We start from the raw sequence: 21914 nt of genomic DNA on the forward strand, positions 1-21914 counted from the left end.
TAAATGTGAGTAATTGCTTGCGGTGTAAATAGCATAAGTGTTCCAATTAAAAGACAAAGATATCAAGTAAGATATTTTAAAAATCCAACTGTATACTGTTTATAGAGACCCACCTAAAACATGAGGATTAAGAGATGTTGAAAGAAAAATGATGAAAAAAATAAACTATGCAAACACTAGCCAAAAGCAAGATTGTATAGTGTCAGAAAAAATACAGTTTAAGGCAAAAAAAACAGTATTAGAGATAATGAGTGTCATTTCACTTAATAGAGTTGGCAACTAGTTCCTATAACAAAACATTCAGTAGTTTATTATAAGCAAATTCGTTTCTTACACAAAGTCCAGTACAGATAGTCCTGGTTGGCAGATTGCTTTCCAGATGGTCATTTGGGGATTCAGCTTCTTCTACCTGTGACTGTGCCGTCTCTTAGCACTTGGACTGCTCTGCAGGAGCCTCTGCATTTGGGGGCGTATGGAGACTCACACCAGTGTTCACGGGCCAGGCCTGAGGGGGGGGTACGTTACGATCACATTCCGTTAGGGGGAGCCCAGGTCGTATAACCAAACTTAACTGCAGGGGAGGTTGGGAAATACAATCTAGCTTTGTGCCCAGGAAGTAGAAGAAGCAAGTTCGGTCAACCTGTAGTCTCTGTCACGGTTTGTAATGGTAAAAGGTTCAATTCAAAAGAGAGTCATAATAATTCTCAGTGTGTGGAGAAGCCTAATAATATGACTTCAGAGTATCCAAACTAGAATTTGCATAAGTACAAGGAAAAAATTGAGAAATTTACAGTTATCGTGGAGATTCCAACACAAGTCTCAGTAACTGATAGAATAAGCAGGCCAAAAATTTAAAAAATTCTGTAAGCACAGATGTTTTACATAGGATCAATACCCTTGGTCAGATATACGTATAAATAACATTCCATCCAAAACCTGCAACGTATACTTTATTTTCAGGCACACAGAAGACATTTCTAAAAATTGACCAATACTAGGCCATAGTGCAATACGTTTCAAAGATTATAATAATACAGATTATAATCTCTGACCTCAGTGGAATTGAGCTGTAAATCAGTCACAAAAAGATAATTATAAAATCCCTAAGAGCTTAAAAATAAAGGAATATTTTTAAAATATTCTAAGAAGATGACATAATGGAAGTTAGAACATGCTTTTAACTGGCTGAAAATGAAAATACTATACATCAAAACTTGTAGAATGCAGCCAAATCTCTCTGTCCATGGAGAGAGACTTTATAGCTTTAGAAAGGTAGAAAAGCTGAACATTAGTAGGCTAAGTATCATTCTAATTAAAAATTTGAAAAAGAATAGCCAAAAAAACCCAAAAAGCCCAAAGGAAGAAAATCAGAGCAGAATTAAGCAAATGGAAATTTTACAGTAGAAAAGAACAACAAAGCACCCAGATTGGTTCTTTGAATAGTCTAGTAAAATTGACAAACCTCTGGTGAGATAAGGGAGAAAAAAGAGGAGGCACAATCAATGAAAAGAAAGGAAAAAAGAGAAGCTACTTTGGATTCAGTAGACTATAAAAAATCATAAAACATTATTAGAAATAGCATCATGTCAGTAAATTTGGAAATTTAGATGAAATAAACAAATTTCTTGAAAAATGTAACTTTCTGAAAGTAGCTGCAGAAAAAATAGAAACCTTCACTAGTCCTATAACCATTAAAAAAATAGAATCAGTAATTAAAATTTTTTAGGCACAGATGGCTTCATTGTTAAATTCCACCAGACATTCAAGGAAGAAATAATTCCAATCTTACCCACATAACTTCCTCAGAATAAACCAGGGAACACCTCCTAATTTATTTTATGAGGTTATCATAACTTTGTTACTAAAACCCAATAGGGATAGTATAATTAGTGAAGTGTTTATAGCAGACAAAGACAAATAAATTACAGCTATTGATTTTTCATTCTCTTGCCAAAGAAACATTCAGAGTTAACTTGCCATTTGGCAAGAACTGTAGTTTAGGTTTGGGTGATAAACTGATTTGACTTACAAAATGTGATTGAAATAATATGGAGGCCATGTGTGTGTGTGTGTGTGTGTGTGTGTGTGTGTGTGTGTGTATGTGTATGTATTATCGTGTGTTACCTTAATTGATCTCTGCGGCTTACTGAGTAAATTAAAACACGTTTTATAATGAGTGATCATATCAGTGAGGGCTCTTTCTGATGTAACTGGACCTTAGCTGTTACAAGCAAAGGGGGATTTATTGATCACCTAATTAAAAAGCCTCAGGGCTGGCTGCAGTTGAGTCAGTTTCTTCCCCAGCATCTTCCTCCATTTTTGCTCTATTCTCAAAGAGCCTCTTCACTCCCATGTGCTCATGTTCAGGTTCTTTGGGAAAGAGTGAAAATCTCTTTAAGTCCCAGAGAAGGAAGAAAACACTCGATTCATTTTGACTTTGGTTGTGTGCTCACAGAGATGAAAAACTCTGGCCTGGAATAGGCTGCTCTTACTGGCCAGCCCCCACCCCACCCTGACACCCGTCCCCTTGTGCCTGGGTGTTGGAACCAGTGTCTCTGGAAGCTGGTGGACTGAGAGTTGGGGGGTTACACCTGGTGAGAAATTGGAGTGCAGTAACCATCGCAAAAGTGAACGAATGCTTGGTTGCAAAATTAAATCTCCATTGCAGCAATTGTCAGATGTAAAATTTCATGAGTTTTTCTCCTAAATAATTATAAAATTTTACATAATAAAGGATTCTTAGGACACCACTACATAGCCATTCAGTTAGCAAGAATTAAAAATAGTCTGACAAATTTTGGAAACGTTGAGCAGCAGAAACTCTCTCATACCTTCTTGTGGGAGTGTAAATTGTTACACTCGCCTGGGGAAGTAGTTTGTTTGGCCTTATGTAGCAAAGTTGTATATACACTTACCCAGTAATCTAGCAGTCACACTTGTAGGTGTATACACTAGAGGAATATATGCCTATATGCTTAAGATAGTTGTGCCAGAAAGATCTCAGTAGTGCTAATATTTGCTCCAAAGCAGAAATTACCCAGGGGACAGGGGAATGGATAAGTAAATTGTGGTATATTGCATGATGGAATATTATAAGCAATGAAAACGAACAACAGAGCCAGCAAAAACAATGGAGCAAAAACAAAGCAAGACAGAAGAAGATGCACTGTATGATTGTGTTTATGTAAAATTCAGAAGCTGGCAAAAATAAACTATCAGTTGGAGCTACGTGCCTAGGTGATAAATCTAAAGAAAAGCAAGGAAATGATAACCATAGTTAGGGTAGTTGTTACTTAGAGCGGAGGAAAGGGTTTGGGATCAGGGAGAGGCACCCAGCTTTTTTTTGGTTGCAACAGTGTACCATTCCTTGGTCTGGTGGTAGTTGGACTAGTGTTTGCATAATAACCTTGTGAAACTGTACATACATGTTTCCTGTGCTTTTCTATGTGTAAATAATCCGAAGTTATGCAGACTTTGTAATTTATGTTCAACTCAAAAAATGCAGAAAATCCAAAGCACATGTTTATATAGAATGGTTAAAAAAGTTTTCTCTTAAACTTCTTACTTTGTCATTTTTTAGAAATTTCCATTTTTGAAATTCTGTTTTTAAAATTTTCCACATATGAGTTAACCACGTATCTTACTTCCTAGGTAAGGGACTCCACTACATTATCTGAAGAAGGAAAAGGTTGACGCTGCTTTGCTTTTTCTTTATTGAAATCTCTTCCCGCCTGATCAAGCTTAGATACATCTTCTTACAGCATATGACACACAGGTATGTCACTAGAAAATTTTAATTTGTGTGGATTTCCTTCTTCAGCTGTTACTTGTTTGCTTTGCATGACAGTGAAGTAATTAAATTCAAAAACACCCTGAACTTACTCGCTTTTGGCTTTAGCAATTTCATTCTATAACAGGTGTATTGGACTGTCTTCTGCTTACATGGCACTGTATTTTGGTGTGCATCTGACTTTTTTTTTAAAACCAGCATTAAACTTTGCAAGTAATAGACATTACACCTGATGGCTTAGTAACGATAATGAGTTTGAAAACCAAGGTTAGCAGCATGCATCTCTGCCTGCCCTCTGAAAGCCCTGAGACCCAGCCTTCCCTCGGAGGATGCCGCTGCAGTAAAGGTGCCAGTGGCTTGAGGCTGGAGGCCTGCCCCCCTGAGTATTGCATCTTTTGATACAGGAACTGCTTGCTCCTTAACCGTCTTTCTCTAGGAGTTTGAAAGGAAACAAAATACCCTGTGTTTTAATCTCTAATTTGTGATTGAGTGGCATTTTATACTTGAAATTAAGAACTCTTTAATATGTTAGAACATAAAAATGAATATGAAACGGGTTTGAAATGTTTGCATCCAAAGTAAGATTTAATACATAGCTATTTTTCATAAATTCATAAGGATCCAGAAAACTGGTATTTAAAATTTTATTCATAATCACAGTACCATTCAATTTTCCCCAGTAGTCTCAATTTGTTTTAGTTTGTTTGAAGCAGGGTCCAAACAGTTGCATTTAGCTGATCCGGCTCTTAAGTCTCTGTTAATCAATTGCTTGCTCCACCCTATCCCTTTTCTTCCGTGCATTTTCTTTTTTGTAAAATCCAGGCTGGTTGTTCTGTAGTCAGGGGTGTCCCTGTTTTGACTTTTGCCGTTTCCATTGAACACATTCTTCTATCCCGTTATTTCCTGGGAGGTGGTAGGTAGATCTAGAAGTTTGACTGGCTCAGCCTTTGAGCACGTGCACTCGGAGGTGGTGGTGTGTCCCCTCACCAGGAGGCACTTGGACTCACAGTCATTAGGGGTTGTAAATGATGATAAGTTTCATCCTTTACTCTGCCTTTTTTTTTTTTTTTTTTAATTTGGCTGCATTGGGTCTTCGTTGCTGCACGTGGGCTTTCTCTAGTTGCGGCAAGTGGGGGCTACTCTTCGTTGTGGTGTGCAGGCTCCAGGAGCTCGGGCTCAGTAGTTGCAGCATGTGGGCTCAGTAGTAGCGGCACGCGGGCCCTAGAGCGCACGGGCTTCAGTAGTTGTGGCTCACTCACGGGCTCTAGAGCGCAGGCTCAGTAGATGTGGCGCATGGGCTTAGCTCCGCGGCATGTGGGATCTTCCCAGACCAGGGCTCGAACCTGTGTCCCCTGCATTGGCAGGCGGATTCTTAACCACTGCGCCACCAGGGAATTCCCTGCCTTGATTCACCGAAATACTAACTGTTTGGTTACCCTAAGGGACAGTTCAAATAGGAAAGGTAGGACAAATGCCTGATTCTTTTTCTTTATGGGTTCTCAAAATAATGAGATGGTCTCATAGCCGCTCCAAAAGTGACCAGGGATTAAGTATCAGTGTAAACTCATGAATTTAAATATATGTGGTGTGTTTTAATCCATTGCAGTTATTACTCTCACGGATGCTAGGATTGTGCCACTTTTGCCAGTGGAGCCTCTTTAAGTTGACTTCTTGTCCTTTGACGTGACCCGTAGCCTTCCTTTCCTTGGTCTCTGACATGGTAAGATGTTTCGGATTCGTTTTGTACTTTTTCACCCCAGGCCTGGAATTGGCTGTTTCTCTAAGCAGCTCTGGTTCCCTCTTGTAGAAAACGGTACCTTGAGACCGCAGACTGGGCACTAGGGATACTCGTTGCTATAAGGCTGGTTATTGTCTTGGGCCTTTTTGGTGGACAGCCAGGAAATACACTTTTTAATCATGAGTTCATACTGATACTTTTGTTTCAAATTCAGTATTATATGGTTTTTACTTCTTTGATTCTGTATTGATGTGTCTTTTCTCTTATGCTGAAAATCTTGGTTCCTAACAACATTCACATCATTACTTACTTGTTTTAACCTATAAAATAAACGTGATAGTTTTAGAATAATAATACCAACATATTACCAACCAGTGTATGATTACTGAAAACTGTTTGAGATTTTCTGCAGTTCTTTTTGTCCTCAGGGTAGATCCCTAGGGATGTTCTGCCGAATTATTAAGTTTTAGCGTCACCCGAGCCAGTTCCTCAGTGTGCCACCAACTTGCTACACAGTTAGATTCATTTATTTTATTTTTATTTTAAGGAATAGCTTCTTTTTAAATTTTGCGTTAGACGTTTATAAAAAACATTTTCATGGTTACAAGTCAAAATAAAGTATTTTCAGAAATCTAGCTTTCATTCCTGATCTTTATACCCTGTTTCTTCCCTCCTCCAGTTAACTTTTTTTTTTTTAGTTTTTGGTTTATCTGTCTATTTGTAATATAAGTACGTGTGTGTGTGTGTGTGTGTGTGTGTGTGTGTATGTGTGTACCTACGGCCCTCTTTCTTAGAAAATGGTAGTATACAGTACAAGCTCTTCTCCATCTTTTTAAAAAATATTTATTTGTTTACTTATTTATTTAGGCTGCGCCAGGTCTTAGTTGCGGCATGTGGGATCTTTAGTTGCGGCACGCGGACTTCTTAGTTGTAGTATGCAAACTCTTAGTTGCGCCATGCATGCAGGATCTAGTTCCTGACCAGGGGTTGAACCCAGGGCCCCTGCATTGGGAGTGTGGAATCTTACCCACTGGACCACCAGGGAAGTCCCTCTCCATCTTTTTTTTTTTTTTTTTTTTTTTAATTTAACAACATATCATGAGCTCACAGCATAGCAGTATATAGAGATTCTCCTCATCCTTTTTTACAGCTGTATAGTATTCCATCATGTTGGCTATACTATAGAAAAAAATTAACTTTAAAAAATGTGTTGGCATTAATCAGTATATGTTTCTCCTGCATATATTAAATGTCATCAATTTTGCTCTTTATCCAATTGCAGATTTCTCAGTAACTTTGGGACCTTCCTTGCAAGTGCATCACTTGTCTTGGCTTGGTTTTCCTTATGTGTAAAATGAGAGACTTGGACTAGAAGCTCAAGATGGGCTATTTTAGCTGGCAGAGACTGCAGATGAGTAAAGTGAACCTGAGAGCATCTCACTAGCGACAGAATGACCACCCCGTAACCAAGGCCACGGTGGTGATGGGGAATTAGGTTGGAGGCCATGGAATCGACAGGTCTTGATGAATGATTGAGTGTCAGATTCAGGGAGATGGGGACAGTTCTGCCTTAGGCAGCTGACCAGGTGATGGTGTCACTCCCTGAGATGGGAGCAGGTTGTTTCTGAGTAGGTAGAGAGGTGAGTTGGACAGGAATGGGAAGCACTGAAGATGACAAATTCCATCTGGGCTGTGTTGACCATGAGGCTCCTGTGCAGTATGACAAAGTTAGAGGGGTCGTCTTGGAGCTCAGTGAGTGTGGGGATCAGAGCCAGAGGCTCGACTGTGCAGGTCTGATTGCCCAGCAGGAGAAAGAAGGGGATCTAGATCAGCACCTGAACAGCTCCTACCTTTCAACCACAGGTAGAAGTGGGAGAGTCTGTGAAAGAGCACAGAGCCAAGAGCCACTGATTTTTTAATTCCCATGTTGTATTCTAAAAGTGATTTAAATATGGTAATCCACTCCTAAATATGGCCATGTTTTATGCTTTTCACTCATATTTCCCAGTAAAGTCGATGCTCCAGGAAAATGAACCTTATCACCCAACCTGCAGGCCAGGAGCCTCCAGGCCGGGCAGGGCCTCAGGGCAGCATCCACTTGGAAAGGTTCGGCCCCCTCTTAGTTGCTTGTCAGGTGGACGGAGCCCTCAGCTCTTCTCCCTCCTTCCTGTCCAGATGGCAGGACTCTGGCCCTTGGCCAGGAGAGGCACAGCCTTTTTGCACATAGTCAGAGTTGAATGAATGCTTTTTTGAAAATCCTAAGTCATTTGAACCAAGCGCTATTGGCAGTGTTGGGCCTCAAATAGCTATTGTTTTCCTAAAGGGAAGACCAAGTTTTATACTATGGTTTTAATCAGCTGTGTTTCCAGCTGCATGCCTGTGCCAGTCTGTCTCTCTCCCTTTCTCTCTCTCCTATGTGGGGCTTTTCATTTGTGATTATGAGCTGCCTGTTTGTTTGGATAAGAATCTAGTCTCCTCTTGTCTTTGCTTTCCCAGCGAGTGAGCCACGCGCTTGCTCCCTCGGCACAGTGTTTGGCATCAGGTATCATGAGAAGAGCCAGTGTGCTGAAATGTTTGCGTGAATATGGATTGCCAGAACACTTTTTTTATCAACAGGGCACACCTGTCTGTCTGTGGTTTTCTCCCTTCTCCCTTTATTGGCATCACTTGGATGATGTTTTTAATTTCCCTCCTGGGCTTGATGTTGAGCTTGTTCTTCTGCATCTTTGTTGTGTTTAGTACTTTCGTGCTGGCAGGAGCCATTTTCTTTGTTTATCTGATGCTTCCCTTTTTTGGTTTTCCCCGGGCTTTCCAGTTCTTGGAACACCCTTTTGTCAGCAGATGTACATTTGTTTCCAGTTTCTAATCTCCAAGTAAAATGTAGCTCAACTTAAATCACAAAAGTAGGGAACATAAAATAAATCATTAGGGTAATGAAGGCATAGAGGAAAGTGAAAGGAATCCAGTCGAATTCTTTGCTGTATTTCTAAGTACAGATATGCCTCAACTGTGAGAGAAGGGCTTCCTGAGTAGCTGGCTAGAAACTAGGATTTTATGAAATGAATTTCTCAAATAGAGACTTTTTTCATTTGGGTAAAAATATGGCCTCAAAATACAATAAATCCATACCTAAACATGTAGCAAAGAGTAAATAATATAATAATAGAGTAATAACTCTACTGGAAGCTGCAGAATCAGAATTCTAGAAATGGGTACGCTAGACTCTGTGACAGGCCCTGGTTCGTGGTGCAGGCCCAGGACACCAGCTCCGAGGCCGCCTCTTCTTGGGGCTTCTGGTCTTGCCTCCTGTTGGGTTCCTCAGAGCGCACTGACTCGGGTGCTCTTCCTTGGTCGCATACTTTCCCTTCACTGTAGCTTCCTTTGTACTCTCTTTGCCTAGTGTGTCTGTTGTTACTATTCAGCAGAACGTTTTTCTTTGTGTGTGTGGAAGCAGACATCCTCTTTCCAAACCTGATGCTAGAATGAGGGTGGGAAAGTGAGGTGTTGGCAGTGGCCCAGGGTGCTAACCAGAGGCATGTGTGTCCAGTCTGGGGTTGCCATAACCTCTGAGCCGCTTCCCCAGTCAGGCTGTTGGACATTTAGTCTGTAGGTCCCTAGAAGTTTCACCCCCCACCATCTCCTTAAGGCATTTGACTGAGTTCACATAGTTTTTCTTCATCAACACAATCATTATTATAAATATTATAGCATTTCACTAACCTGTAATTGTTACATCTAAACTTTAGGATTAAGGTAGAATTTAACTATTTTTATACCCACATATAAATAAGTGAAATAAAGGTATTTATATTTTAATCAAGCAATCTAGTCAAAGGTTTCCACAATCCCCCATTTTGGAAGCTTCCAAAGATGCGGCTTTGCTTATTTACCGCCCCTTCTGGCGATCGGCCTCCGTGTGGGGCACACGTGTGATTCCTGGCCCACCTCCAGGTTGGCGTGAATGACCAGATGCAGTTGTAGATTAGAGATAACCATGACAGGTATTTTAGGAAAAATTAGCATTTTAATTTTATATGTTTGTTTTAAAGAATTATAATAAGAACCGAGGAACTTTTTTTTTTTTTAACAGTGGTTTTTAGTTTGGGGGTCTTTGAACATGGTATTAGCTCTTGTCACTGCACGTATAGCAGATATTGTTATTCCAGCCGAGGATCAAGAGACGGCTGGCTCCAGTGGACACTCATTTACCGTCTGCACTGGCATTCAGTGGGGTCCATGTTTGGTGTTTGCAGTTTCCCTTTGGCCACTGATTAGCTTTTCATTGCCTTCTAATAGTTTTCCTCCTTTCCACTTTTAATTTTTCTATTAAAATACGTGCAATGATGTCAAATTCTTTGGATCTAAATATGAACAGAATTATATTACATCAAGTTTAAATGTGCTAGCCATTTTTTTATGTTGTTACTGCTATTATTATTTTTTTGCTGGGGTTAGTGAGGAGTGGTTATCAGGCTCTGTGATGAAGAAAGAGATTGGAGTGTCTAAGCTCCTTAGACATTTTATTTTTTATTAAAAATTTTTTACAATTTTTTATTATGAAAAAATTCATTATTTAAACCATTCAAAATGTACAGTTCAGTGGTTTTTGTTTAGTATATATTCACAGTGTTATACAACCATCACCACTGTCTAATTCTAGAACATTTTCATCACGCCAGAAGAACCTCCATACAGTCACTCTTCATTATTCTCCCCTTGCCTCAGCCTCTGACAACCACTAATTGACTTTTCGTCTCTGTGGATTTGCTTGTTCTGGACATTTCACACATATGGAATTATATGATCTGTGGCCTTTTGTTTCTGACTTCTGTTACTTAGCATAACAGTTTTCAAGGTTCATCCATGTTGTAACATGTGTCAGGACTTCATTTTTTTATGGCTAAGTAATAGTACAGGGCTTCCCTGGTGGCTCAGTGGTTGAGAATCTGCCTGCCAATGCAGGGGACACGGGTTCGAGCCCTGGTCTGGGAAGATCCCACATGCCGCGGAGCAGCTGGGCCCGTGAGCCACGATTACTGAGCCTGCGCGTCTGGAGCCTGTGCTCCACAACAAGAGAGGCCGCGATAGTGAGAGGCCTGCGCACCGCAATGAAGAGTGGTCCCCACTTGCTGCAACTGGAGAAGGCCCTCGCACGGGAACTAAGACCCAACACAGCCATAAATAAATATATAAATAAATAAAATTTAAAACAAAACAAAACAAAAAAATAGTACATTGTATAGATACTTATAAATTTTGTTTATCCAGTTATCTCTTGATGGACATTTGGAATGTTAATATTTTTTGTCTATTGTGAATATTGCTGCTATGAACATTCATGTACAAGTCTTTGTGTAAACATACGTTTTCACTTCTCTTGGGTATATACACAAGAGGAGAATTTCTGGGTCATATGGTAACTCTGTGTTTAACTTTTTGAGGAACTGCCAAATTGTTTTCTATGGATGATGAACCATTTTATGTTCAGAAATGTATGAGGGTTCCAATTTCTTCATATCCTCACCAACACATAATTTTCCATTTGTTAAAATCACAGCCATCCTGATAGCTGTGAAGCAGTATCTCATGATGGTCAGTTTTTTTAATAGTAATTTTTTAAATTGACATAAAATTGACAGAAAATAAAATTAACCATTTTAAAGATTTTTTGATGTGAACCATTTTTTAAAAGTCTATTGAATTTGTTACAATATTACTTGTGTCTTACATTTTGGTTTTTTGGCCATGAGGGATGTGGGATCTTAGCTCCCTGACCAGGGATTGAACCCTCACCCCCTGCATTGGAAGGCGAAGTCTTAACCACTGGACCGCCAGGGAAGTCCCAAATTAACCATTTCAAAGTGAACGATTCAGTGGCAAATAGTACATTCACAGTGTCATACAAGCACAACCTCTCTATGGTCCCAAGCGTTCTCATTCCTCAAAAGGGAACCCCTGACCCGTCAAGCAGGTCATCCTCGTTATCCTTCTCCTTATCCCCTGGCAACCACCAAGCTGCTTTCTGTCTCTGTGGACTTACCTATTCTATATATTTCATATAAATGGAATCATACAGTATGTGTCCTTTTGTTTCTGACATCTTTCACTTAGCATAATGTTTTCCAGGTTCATCCATGTTATAGCCTCTATCATCATTTCTTTTTATGGCTGAGTAATATTTATCTCATATTTTGTTTACCCATTCATCTGTTGATGGATATTTGGGTTGTTTCTGTCTTTTGAGTATTGTGAATGGTGCTACTGTAACCATGTGTGTGGGTATGGTTTGAGTACCTGTTTTCAGTTCTTTTGGGTATATACCTAAGAGTGGAATTGCTGGGTCATATGGTAATTTCATGTTTAACCTTTTGAGGAACTGGGAAAATGTTTTCCACAAAAACGGAACCATTTTGTTTCCACCAGCAATATATAAGGTTCCAGTTTCTCCACATCCTCACCAATTCTTGTTATTTTACCTTTTTAAAAAAAAAAATATAGCCATCCTGGTGGGTTTGAAGTGGTAACTCATTGTGGTTTTGATTTGTATTTCCCTAGTGACTGATGATGTTAAACATCTTTTCGTGTGCTTATTGGCTATTTCTGTGTTTTCCTTGGAGAAATGTTTATTCACATCATTTGCCCATTTTTTATTTGGGTTGTTTGTCTTTTTGTTGTTGAGCTGTAAGAGTTCTTTGTGTATTCTGGCTACTAGACCCCTAGCAGATATGTAATTTACAGATATTTTCTCCCATTTTTTTGTTGTCTTTTCTCATTCTTAAAATTTTTTTTAATTAATTTTATTTATTTATTTATTTTTGGCTGCATTGGGTCTTCGTTGCTGCGCATGGGCTTTCTCCAGTTGCAGTGAGCGGGGGCTACTCTTCGTTTTGGTGTGCGGGCTTCTCATTGTCGTGGCTTCTCTTCTTGCGGAGCACGGGCTCTAGGCATGCAAGCTTCAGTAGCTATGGCTCGTGGTTTCAGTAGTTGTGGCTCATGGTCTCTAGAGCGCAGGCTCAGTAGTTGTGGCACTCAGGCTTAGCTGCTCCATGGCATGTGGGGTCTTCCCAGACCAAGGATCGAACCCGTGTCCCCTGCATTGGCAGGCGGATTCTTAAGCGCTGCACCATGAGGGAAGCCCCTTTTCTCATTCTTGATAGTGTCCTTTTATGTGCAAAAGTTTTCAAATTTGGTGAGGCCACTTTATCTTATTTTTCTCTGTTGCTTGTGCTTTTGGTGTCATATCTAAGAAGCCTTCGCCAAATTCAGCATCATTGAAATTTACCCCTATGCTTTCTTCTAAGAGTTTTATGGTGTTAGCTCTTACATTTTAGTTGTTCATCCATTTTGAGTTAGTTTGTGTGTATGGAATGAGGTAAGGGTCCAAGTTCATTCTTCTGCCCAGTTACCCAGTTGTTTCAGAGACTATTTTTTTCCAACTAAATGGTCTTGACATCCTTGTCAAAAATCATTTGGCCATAGATGTATGGGTTTATTTCTGGACTCTCAGTTCTATTCCATTGGTCCACATGCCTGTCCTTATGCCAATATTACACTGTTTTGATTACTGTCATTTTGTAGGCAGTTTTGAAGTAGTAAGTTTGAGAAGTGTGAGTCGTTCAACTTTGTTTTTCTTTTTCAATACTGTTTTGCTCTTTGGGGTCCCTTTTGCAGTTCCTTGTGAATTTTAGGATCAGGTTTTTCATTTCTGTAAAAGGAAGGCCACTGGAATTTTAATAGGGATTGCACTGAATCTGTAGATTGCTTTGTGTACTATATTAGTTAGTGTTCTCCAGAGAAACAGAACCAATAAGGGGTGTTTGTGTGTGTGTGTGTGTGTGTAGAGATATTTATTATAAGGAATTGGGTCTCACACAATTACGGAGACAGGCAAGTCCCAAGATATGCAGAGTAAGTTGGCAACCAGGAGACCCAGTGGCTTAGTTCCAGTCTGAGTCTGAAGGCCTGAAACCAAGCGAGACAAAGGCATAGTTCCTATCCAAAAGCCAGGCTCAAGATCCAGGAAGAGCTGACATCAGTTTGAGTTTGAAGGCAGGAAAAAAGCCAGTGTCTCAGTTTGAAGACAGGCAGAAAGAATCTTCCTTACTTGAGAGAGGGTCAGCCTTTTTGTTCTGTTCGTATTCAGGCCTTTGACTGAATAGGAGGCTCACCTACATTAGGGAGGGCAATCTGCTTTACTTAGTCTACCAATTTAAATGTTAATCTCATCCAACACTCTCACAGAAACATCCAGAATAATGTTTGACCAAATATCTAGGCACCCTGTGGCCCAGAGAAGTTGACATATAAAATTAAGCATCACAAGTAGAGTAGTATTGCCATCATAATAATATTATCTTCCAATCCATGTACATAGATTTGTTTTGGAACAAACAAATATCTTCCCATTTAATGGTGTGTTCTTTAATTTCTTTCAGCAATTGTGAACAAATATTTCCCCTTGTTGGTTAAATTTATTCCTAGGTAATTTATTCGTTTGGATGCTATTGTAAATGGAATTGCTTTTTAACTTTACTTTTCAGATTGTTTGTTCCCGTTGTATAGAAACACAAATGATGTTTCTTTGTTGGTCTTTGTACCCTGCAACTTTGATGAATTCATTTATTAGTTCTAGTTGCTTTTCTTGAGAATTCTTTGGGATTTTCTAAATATAGGATCATGTCATCCATGAACAGAGATGGTTTTATTTCTTTCTTTCTAATTTGGATGCCTTTTATTTATTTTTCTTGCCTAATTGCTCTGGATAGAACTTTCAGTATAATACTAAATAGCAGTGGTGAAAGCATGCATCCTTCCCTTCTTCCTGATCTTAGTACAGAAGCCTTCAGTCTTTCACCATTAAATGTGGGTTTTTCATAGATATCCTTTACCATGTCAAGGAAGTTCCTTTTTATTCCTAGTTTTCTAAGGGGTTTTATAGTGAAAGGGAGTTTGGTTTTGTCAAATGTTTTTTCTACACCAGTTGAGATGATCATGTAGTTTTTTCCCCTTGTTCTATTACTGTGGTATATTACATTGATTTTTCTTATATTGAACCACTCTTGCTTCCCTGGACAAATCTCACTTGGTTGTGGTGTGTAATACATTTAATATGCTTTGGGGTTTAGTTTTCTAGTATTTTGTTGAGAGTCTCCTTCATTTTTGAAACATAGTTTTGTTGGATAGAGGATCCTTAATTGATATTTTTTTCTTTCAGCCCTTCAAATATGTCATCCCATTGTCTTCTGTCCTCCATGGTTTCTGATAAGGTATCAACTGTTAATCTTATTGAGGAAATTCTTTTATGTAAGGAGTCACTTCTCTTGCTGCTTTCAGAATTCTTTCTGTCTTCCAGCCATTCAATTATAATGTGTATTAGTGTAGATCTCTTTGAGTTTATCCTGCGTGGAGTTTGTTGAGCTTCCTGGATGTGCAGATTAATATTTTTCATCAAATATGGGAAATTTTTGTCCATTACCTTTTAAAGTATTCTTTCCACCTTTTTCTCTCCCTCCTCTCCTTTCTGGGACTACCATAATGTATATGTTGGTATGATTGATGTTGCCCCACAGGTCTTTAAAGCTCCTTTCATTTTTCTTTATTATTTTTTCCTTCTGTTACTTAGACTGGATAAACTCAACTGTCTTATCTTCAAATCTCAATTGACCTGCCTTCAGGCTCTCTAATTCCTTCTTCTGCCTGCTTGGTTCTCCTGTTGAGCCCCTTTATTGAATTTTTCATTTCTGTTATTGTGCTTTTCAACTCTAGAATCTCCATTTGGTTCCTTTTAAAATTTTCTCTTTATTGATATTTTCTATTTCATGAGACATTGTTCTGATGGGTTTCTTTTTTTTTTTTTTAATTTCTAAAAAATATTTATTTATTTATTTATTTATTTGGTTGTGCCAGGTCTTCCTAGTGGCAGGTGGGCCCCTTAGTTGCAGCTCACCAGCTCCTTAGTTGCGGCTTGTGGGCTTCTTAGTTGTGGCATGCGAACTCTTAGTTGCAGCATGCATGTGGGGTCCAGTTCCCTGACCAGGGATCAAACCTGGGCCCCCTGCATTGGGAGCGCAGAGTCTTATCCATTGCACCACCAGGGAAGTCCCTGATGGTTTCTTTTACTTCTTTGGGCAAAGTTTCCTTTATCTCTTTGAACTCACATAAAATTAATGATTCAAAGTCTTTGTAAGTCTAATGTCTGGGTTTCCTCCTAGACAGTTTCTGTTACTTGCTTTTTATCCTGTGTATGGGCCACACTCCCTTATTTCTTTGCCTGACTTGTAATTTTCTTGTTGAAAATGGACATGTTGAATAGTATAATGTGGCAAATCTGGAAATTAGATTCTCCCCAGTATTTGTTGCTGCTTGTTATAGTTATTGTTTGCATAATAACTTCTTTGAGCTAATTTTGTAAAGTCCATATTCTTTATCATGTGTGGTCACTGAAGTCTCTGTTCCATTAGTATAGTAGTCAGCTAGTAATCAGACAGAGATTTCCTTAAGTGCCTGGAACCAGAATTATCTCTGAGTCTTTTCGGACAGGGTCTGTATGAGTATTGGGTTATGTTTTCAGCACTCGGCCAGGCAGTTCACAGCTTTGCCTTAGCATTCACATCCTGCTTATGCGGAACCTGAAGGTCAGCCAGGGGTGAGACCTTAGAGTTTTCTCAGGTCTTTCCTGAGTGTGCACACAGCCCTGGGCATGTGCTTGGCCTTCTAGAATCCCAGGAACATGCTGGTGCTTCTCAAAGCCCTTACTTCCCAGCATTTCCTGTCAGCCTCTTGGTTTGTCTATCATTTGCCTCAGCTGTGACTGGTTGTCCCAGGCATCAGCAACTAATACATTTGTCTGTAGACGTTTTCAGTATACACCCCCTGCCCGCTACCAGTAGCTGCCTCAGCGCTGGGAGAGTCCTGAGTTTAGTGAAGTAAAGGCAAGCCATCTGAGCTGGTCTTCTTGTGAGCCACCAGATAGGTCATAACCTACTACTGAAATCCTTTGCAAATGAGATCTGCTCTGCTCCACCCACCCACCCCCAGCCCCCACCAAGTACCTGTACTGGGATTGCAGGCTTTTATCTTCCAGGCCACTACCTCTTGGGGGATGGGACCAGGGTAAGGTAAAAAGCCACAGAGCTCACTTGTTCTTGCCAAGGTCTCACTTGATTAAGTGTTCCTCTGAATGTTGCAAGCTTTTGGTTAGTCTTTAGAGTTCCACAAAAGTTGTTTCTGACAGACTTTGCCAGCTTTTTTCTTGCTTTTATTGAAGGATAGACTTTTGGAATTCCTTACTGAGCCCTTTTCACTGACATCACTCACTAGTCTGTTCTTTTTTTTTTATTTATTTTTTGGCTGCATTGGGTCTTCATTGCTGCACGCGGCCTTTCTCTAGTTGTGGCGAGCGGGGGCTACTCTTTGTTGCAGTGCACGGGCTTCTCATTGCGGTGGCTTCTCTTGTTGCGGAGCGCGGGCTCTAGGCGCACAGGCTTCAGTAGTTGTGGCACGTGGGCTCAGTAGCTGTGGCTCACGGGCTCTAGAGCACAGGCTCAGTAGTTGTGGCATACGGGCTTAGTTGCTCCCCGGCATGTGGGATCTTCCCAGACTAGGGCTTGAACCCGTGTCCCCTGCATTGGCAGGCGGATTCTTAACCACTGCGCCACCAGGGAAGTCCACTAGTCTGTTCTTAACATTGTGACCAATTTTGAGTTTGCCTAATTTATGTACACCCCACCTGATTTCTAAAAGGAATTATGATGGCTTACAAAGGTAAACAGTACGTAAGATAAAATAAATTATTATTAATGTTTGTGTGCCTGTTAGTTGGAGGGCATTCTAGTAAAAATTGTGTCCTCCCTTCTTGATATTGAAAACTTTGGTCCTGCAGATAGAAATTTTGTTTTCCTTTGCTGATCTTGAGGTTTTCACCCTCCCTGTTACATAGATGGGAGGACATCTGAAGCAGATTCACCTCAGTGGTTCTCCTTCTGCATGACTTTGTATGTGGTCTTAAGGTGATACACCCCATCAGCATCCAACTATAGCAGTGCTCACTGTTGTTTGCCTCTGAGCTGATTGTGAAAAATTTGCCTCCAAAGGTGGTTTTCCTAAATCCAGAGCTCCCTTTCCCTCAGGACACAATAGGTGGGTAATTGTCTTATTTTAAGACTTAAAGGGCTTCCCTGGTGGTGCAGTGGTTGAGAATCTGCCTGCCAATGCAGGGGACACGGGTTCGAGCCCTGGTCTGGGAAGATCCCACATGCCGTGGAGCAACTAGGCCCGTGAGCCACAACTACTGAGCCTGCGCGTCTGGAGCCTGTGCTCCGCAACAAGAGAGGCCGCGATAGTGAGAGGCCCGCACACCGCGATGAAGAGTGGCCCCCGCTCACCGCAACTGGAGAAAGCCCTCACACAGAAACGAAGACCCAACACAGCCAAAAATAAATAAATAAATAAATAAATTTATAAAAATAAGAAGTAAAATCTTCTTTAAAAAAAAAAAAAAAACTTAAAGACATCGTTCCTGTCGCTGTAGTTGTTTTAGGAGGTGATTAGGTGATTCTTACACTTCAAATCAGAACGGACTTCTTGTCGTGACCTTGGTCGCTGGCAGAGTCTGGGATCGTCAGTAAACCTGAGAGTGTTCATTCGTCCACCAGTCCTGGCACCTGCCAAGGAGTCTAGCTCCTGCTTTCCTTGGTCCAGCTAAGGCCCACATCAGCTGTCTCACTGATACAGAAGGGCACGGTCCCAGGCCTGCCCAGTGGGCCCTGCTCGGGGTCCATCTCTGTCCTGAATAATCTTTTGTTTAGGAAGAATATTTTCCTTGAGCGATATGAGTCTATTTGACATAGTTGGTGGCACATTTGCTAGTTTTATTTGAGCAGAATATCCTTCTTTTGAAAATAATTCTGTGATAGAATCAGAGCTGTTTTCTATTTTGGTTTCCTATATACTAGGTCGTCCCTTTTTCATCAGCATCACCCATGAGCTAATCTGAATATTTTTAAAAGGCCAAGATACAGATAAAGATTATCCTTTAAAAGGATACATTTGACTACATTAAAGTTAAGAACTTCTCTTCATTAAAATACATAAATAAAGTTAAAGTCAAGACACAACCTAGGGGGAAAACATATACATATAACTAACAAAAGATTAGCAGTCAGAACATATGAATAACACCTACAAATCAATATTTTAAAAGACCAATAACCCAATTATACAGTGCAAAGGAGACGCCATCAGGCATTTCAACAGAAGGAGAATGACAAGTGGCCCATGAGTGTACAAAGAGATGCTAAACCTGTTTAATTAATCAGAGTAAGGAAGAAAAGGGACCATCGTACCTGCTAGGTTGGCAGAAATTAAGACGTCTGATGATACCCAGTGTTGGTGAGGGAGGGTGTGGGTTAAGAGAAGCTTGTAAATTGGCCGCGCCTGCACCCTGCTAACCAGCCGTTCCTCTGCACTCTAGACGTAGAGTTCGGGGCAGGGGCTGGCAGATTCTTTCTGTAGAGGGCAAGGTGGTAAACGTTCTAGGCTTTGTGGGCAGCGCACAGTCTTGTCACACAGCTGCCTTTGTTTCATTTGTTTGTTTGACTCTCTAAAAAGCATTTTAAGCTCAAGGGCCTAACAAAAATAGGCTACTGACTATCTTTGACCCATAGGTTATAGTTTGCTGAACCCCAATCCCCTGGTCTAGAGTATGTACCCTAGAGAAACTTACGTGGGATGAGAGCCCCGGAACAGATGTGCCAGAATGTTCAGAACAGACTGTCCACAGTAGCAGAAACTGGAAGCAGCGTGGTAAGAAGATAGATAGGTACATCATGGACTGTTACACTGCAGTGAGAATGAATGAAGTGTGTCTACTATACACAGCAAACATGGGTAGGTGTACTACTGATGGCAGAGGACTACATATGGTATGTCGTTTTTATGAGGTTAAAAACGGGCAAAGGTATATTGTTTAAGAAGAAAAAGATATGATAGTAAGAAAATTATAAATACGAAGTTCAGGCTGATATTTACTTTTGGAGAGAGGCAGGAGGATAGCTGAGGAAGGAGCACACAGGTAGACGGTGACTGTTAAATGGGCAATGGGTTCTGGGGTTTTGTTGTTGTATTCTTACCTTGCGTGTATATTGCACATAATCTTTTTTATGTGTCAAATATCACATAGTACATTTTTTGAAAGGCAGGGAAAGATATCAGCCAGGGAGGTCTTGGACCCCCCCCCCTCAACCTGTTCTCCATGAAGCGGTACTTTCTGTCCCAGAGTTCTGCCGAGTTGAGCACCTGGGAGGGAGGAGGGAGGTGTCTCGGCAGCTGATGGGTGGTGGCCACCAGCACAGACTGAAAGAGCTGTGAGGAGGACGGCTAGGAGCGGAGCCTGCTTTGTTCTGTGACAGTAGTGAGATCTCCGACCCGGAGTGCATCCTGTTCCTTCCCCATCGATGGTCTCGGCACCCTGGTCAGAAATGAGTGGACCATAAATGTAAGCGTTTCTCTCTAGACTCTCAGTTCTGTTTCATTGGCCATATATCTGTCCTTACTGCCAGTACTATAGTATCCTGATTAATTTGTAGTAAGTTTTGAAATAAGGAAGTGTGAGTCCTCCAACTTTGTTCTTCTTTTTCAAGACTGTTTTTTCTGTTCTGGGTCTCTTGTACTTCCATATGAATTTTAGGTTTAGCTTATTAATTTCTGCAAAAAAAAACAAACAGCTAGGGTTTTGATAGGGGTTGAGATGAATCTGTAGATCAGTGTGAGTAGTATGTTGTCTTCCAGTCCATAAACATGGGGTATCTTTCCATTATTTACATCTTTAATGTCTTCAACAACGTTTTATGATTTCCAGAATACACATCGTGCCCTTCTTTGGTCACATTTATTCCTAGATATTTTATTCTTTTTGGTGCTCTTTTAAATGGATTGTTTTCTTAATTTTATTTTTGGATTGTTCATTGCTAGTGTATAGCAGTATAGCTGGTTTTTATATATTGATCCTGTATTCTGCAACCTTGCTGAACAAGCTTATTAGTTTGGCTTGTTTTTAGTTGATTCCTTAGTATGTTCTATACACAAGATTATGTCATCTGAAAATAGAAATAGTTTTACTTCTCCCTTTCCAATCTGGATGTCATTTATTTCTTTTTTTTCTTGCCTAATTGCTGAGAAGGGCTTTTCAAAGAGGCTTTGAGCTGTCTAAGATGAGGAAACAGCGCGATCCCGACAGACTTCCTGACCCCAGCTGGAGGAGAGTGTATCTTCTCTGTATAGTGCTGCAGAGTTTGCAGAGGGATCCTCTGTATCATACATCAGTGACTCCTGGTAATGCCATGAGAATTAGGGGTAGTAATTCTTTTTCACTTTTTCACGGGAACAGAAAACGTGAGGCCCAGAGGATAAAAGCTGTGCCCAAGGATCTGCCTCAGGGAAGGGGCACCAGGCCGTCCTTCCCACCCAGACCCCTCAGGGCCGGATGCCCTGCCTGTCCGGCTCCTCCCCCAGAGCCCCCAGTTCCCGGTTCCCCTCCACAACCACCTAACGGTGCTGTGTCTGCCTGCCCTCCTTCTTTCCTCCTCTGCTAGAATTGGAATCATACCACAAATGCCACTCAGGAAACCCCCCATCTCCCCCAAACAGAGGTGCTAGCCTCCTGTTCTGAAGGTCCGCAGCCCTTTGTAACCTCTCAGGTGACGTTTCTCAGCGTCTGCCGCCGCTTGTACCTTTTAACCCTGGAGTGCTCACCTGCCTCACAACTCCCGCAGAGGCCCCTAAGGGTGGGACAGTCTCCTTCATCCCCGTGCCCTGACACGCGAGGCACAGAGCTGTGTACGTTGTAGGTGCCCAGCTACCTGTTGAAATAAAATGTGGTTGGTTTGGCAAACCTCTGCAGAGTCGCTCACCTGAGGAAGGGTTCTCCCACTCGTGGAGGAGGCCGGCGGGTGTGCCCTCCAGCATTGCGTGGCGGTGCCTGCCGACAGCTCTGCAGAAGAACCTGAGATGTGCTCACCAACAAGGCCAGCAGTGCCCTCCAGAAAACCCGGCTGTGGCCGAAACAAAGTCGGGAGCATCAGTGTTTGAGTGAAATGAGCTGCTGTCCTCTAAAATAATGTTTATTAGTTTACTAACCATTGGAGGAAGTATACAATGGACAACCTTTTTAGAAAAATGTTTGGTAGTGATTATATATGTATACTTTTTTTTTTAATTTATTTTTGGCTGCGTTGGGTCTTTGTTGCTGTGCGCGGGCTTTCTCTAGTTGCGGCGAACGGGCTTCTCATTGCGGTGGCTTCTCTTGTTGCGGAGCACGGGCTCTAGGCACGCGGGCTCAGTAGTTGCAGCATGCAGGCTCAGTAGTTGTGGTTCGCGGGCTCTAGAGCG

The 21914-nt window shown here is 41.0% G+C and overlaps 1 protein-coding gene across 5 annotated transcripts in view; it reads left to right on the top strand.

The window, feature by feature from the left end:
* The window catches only part of TRAF3 (TNF receptor associated factor 3), a 116636-nt gene that overhangs the window by 58195 nt on the left and 36527 nt on the right, over positions 1–21914 (top strand). For 4 of the 5 annotated variants that reach the window (XM_057543102.1, XM_057543101.1, XM_057543100.1 and 1 more), the window contains one exon: positions 3652–3775. In XM_057543102.1, the coding sequence (XP_057399085.1) occupies positions 3765–3775 (11 nt within the window). In that variant the 5' untranslated portion in view covers positions 3652–3764. Of the gene's footprint in view, positions 1–3651; positions 3776–5418; positions 5511–21914 lie in introns of those variants that run through there. The other variant, XM_057543105.1, reaches the window with a different exon arrangement.

This window comes from Balaenoptera acutorostrata, chromosome 3, assembly GCF_949987535.1.
Source record: "Balaenoptera acutorostrata chromosome 3, mBalAcu1.1, whole genome shotgun sequence".
NCBI classification, from domain to species: domain Eukaryota; kingdom Metazoa; phylum Chordata; class Mammalia; order Artiodactyla; family Balaenopteridae; genus Balaenoptera; species Balaenoptera acutorostrata.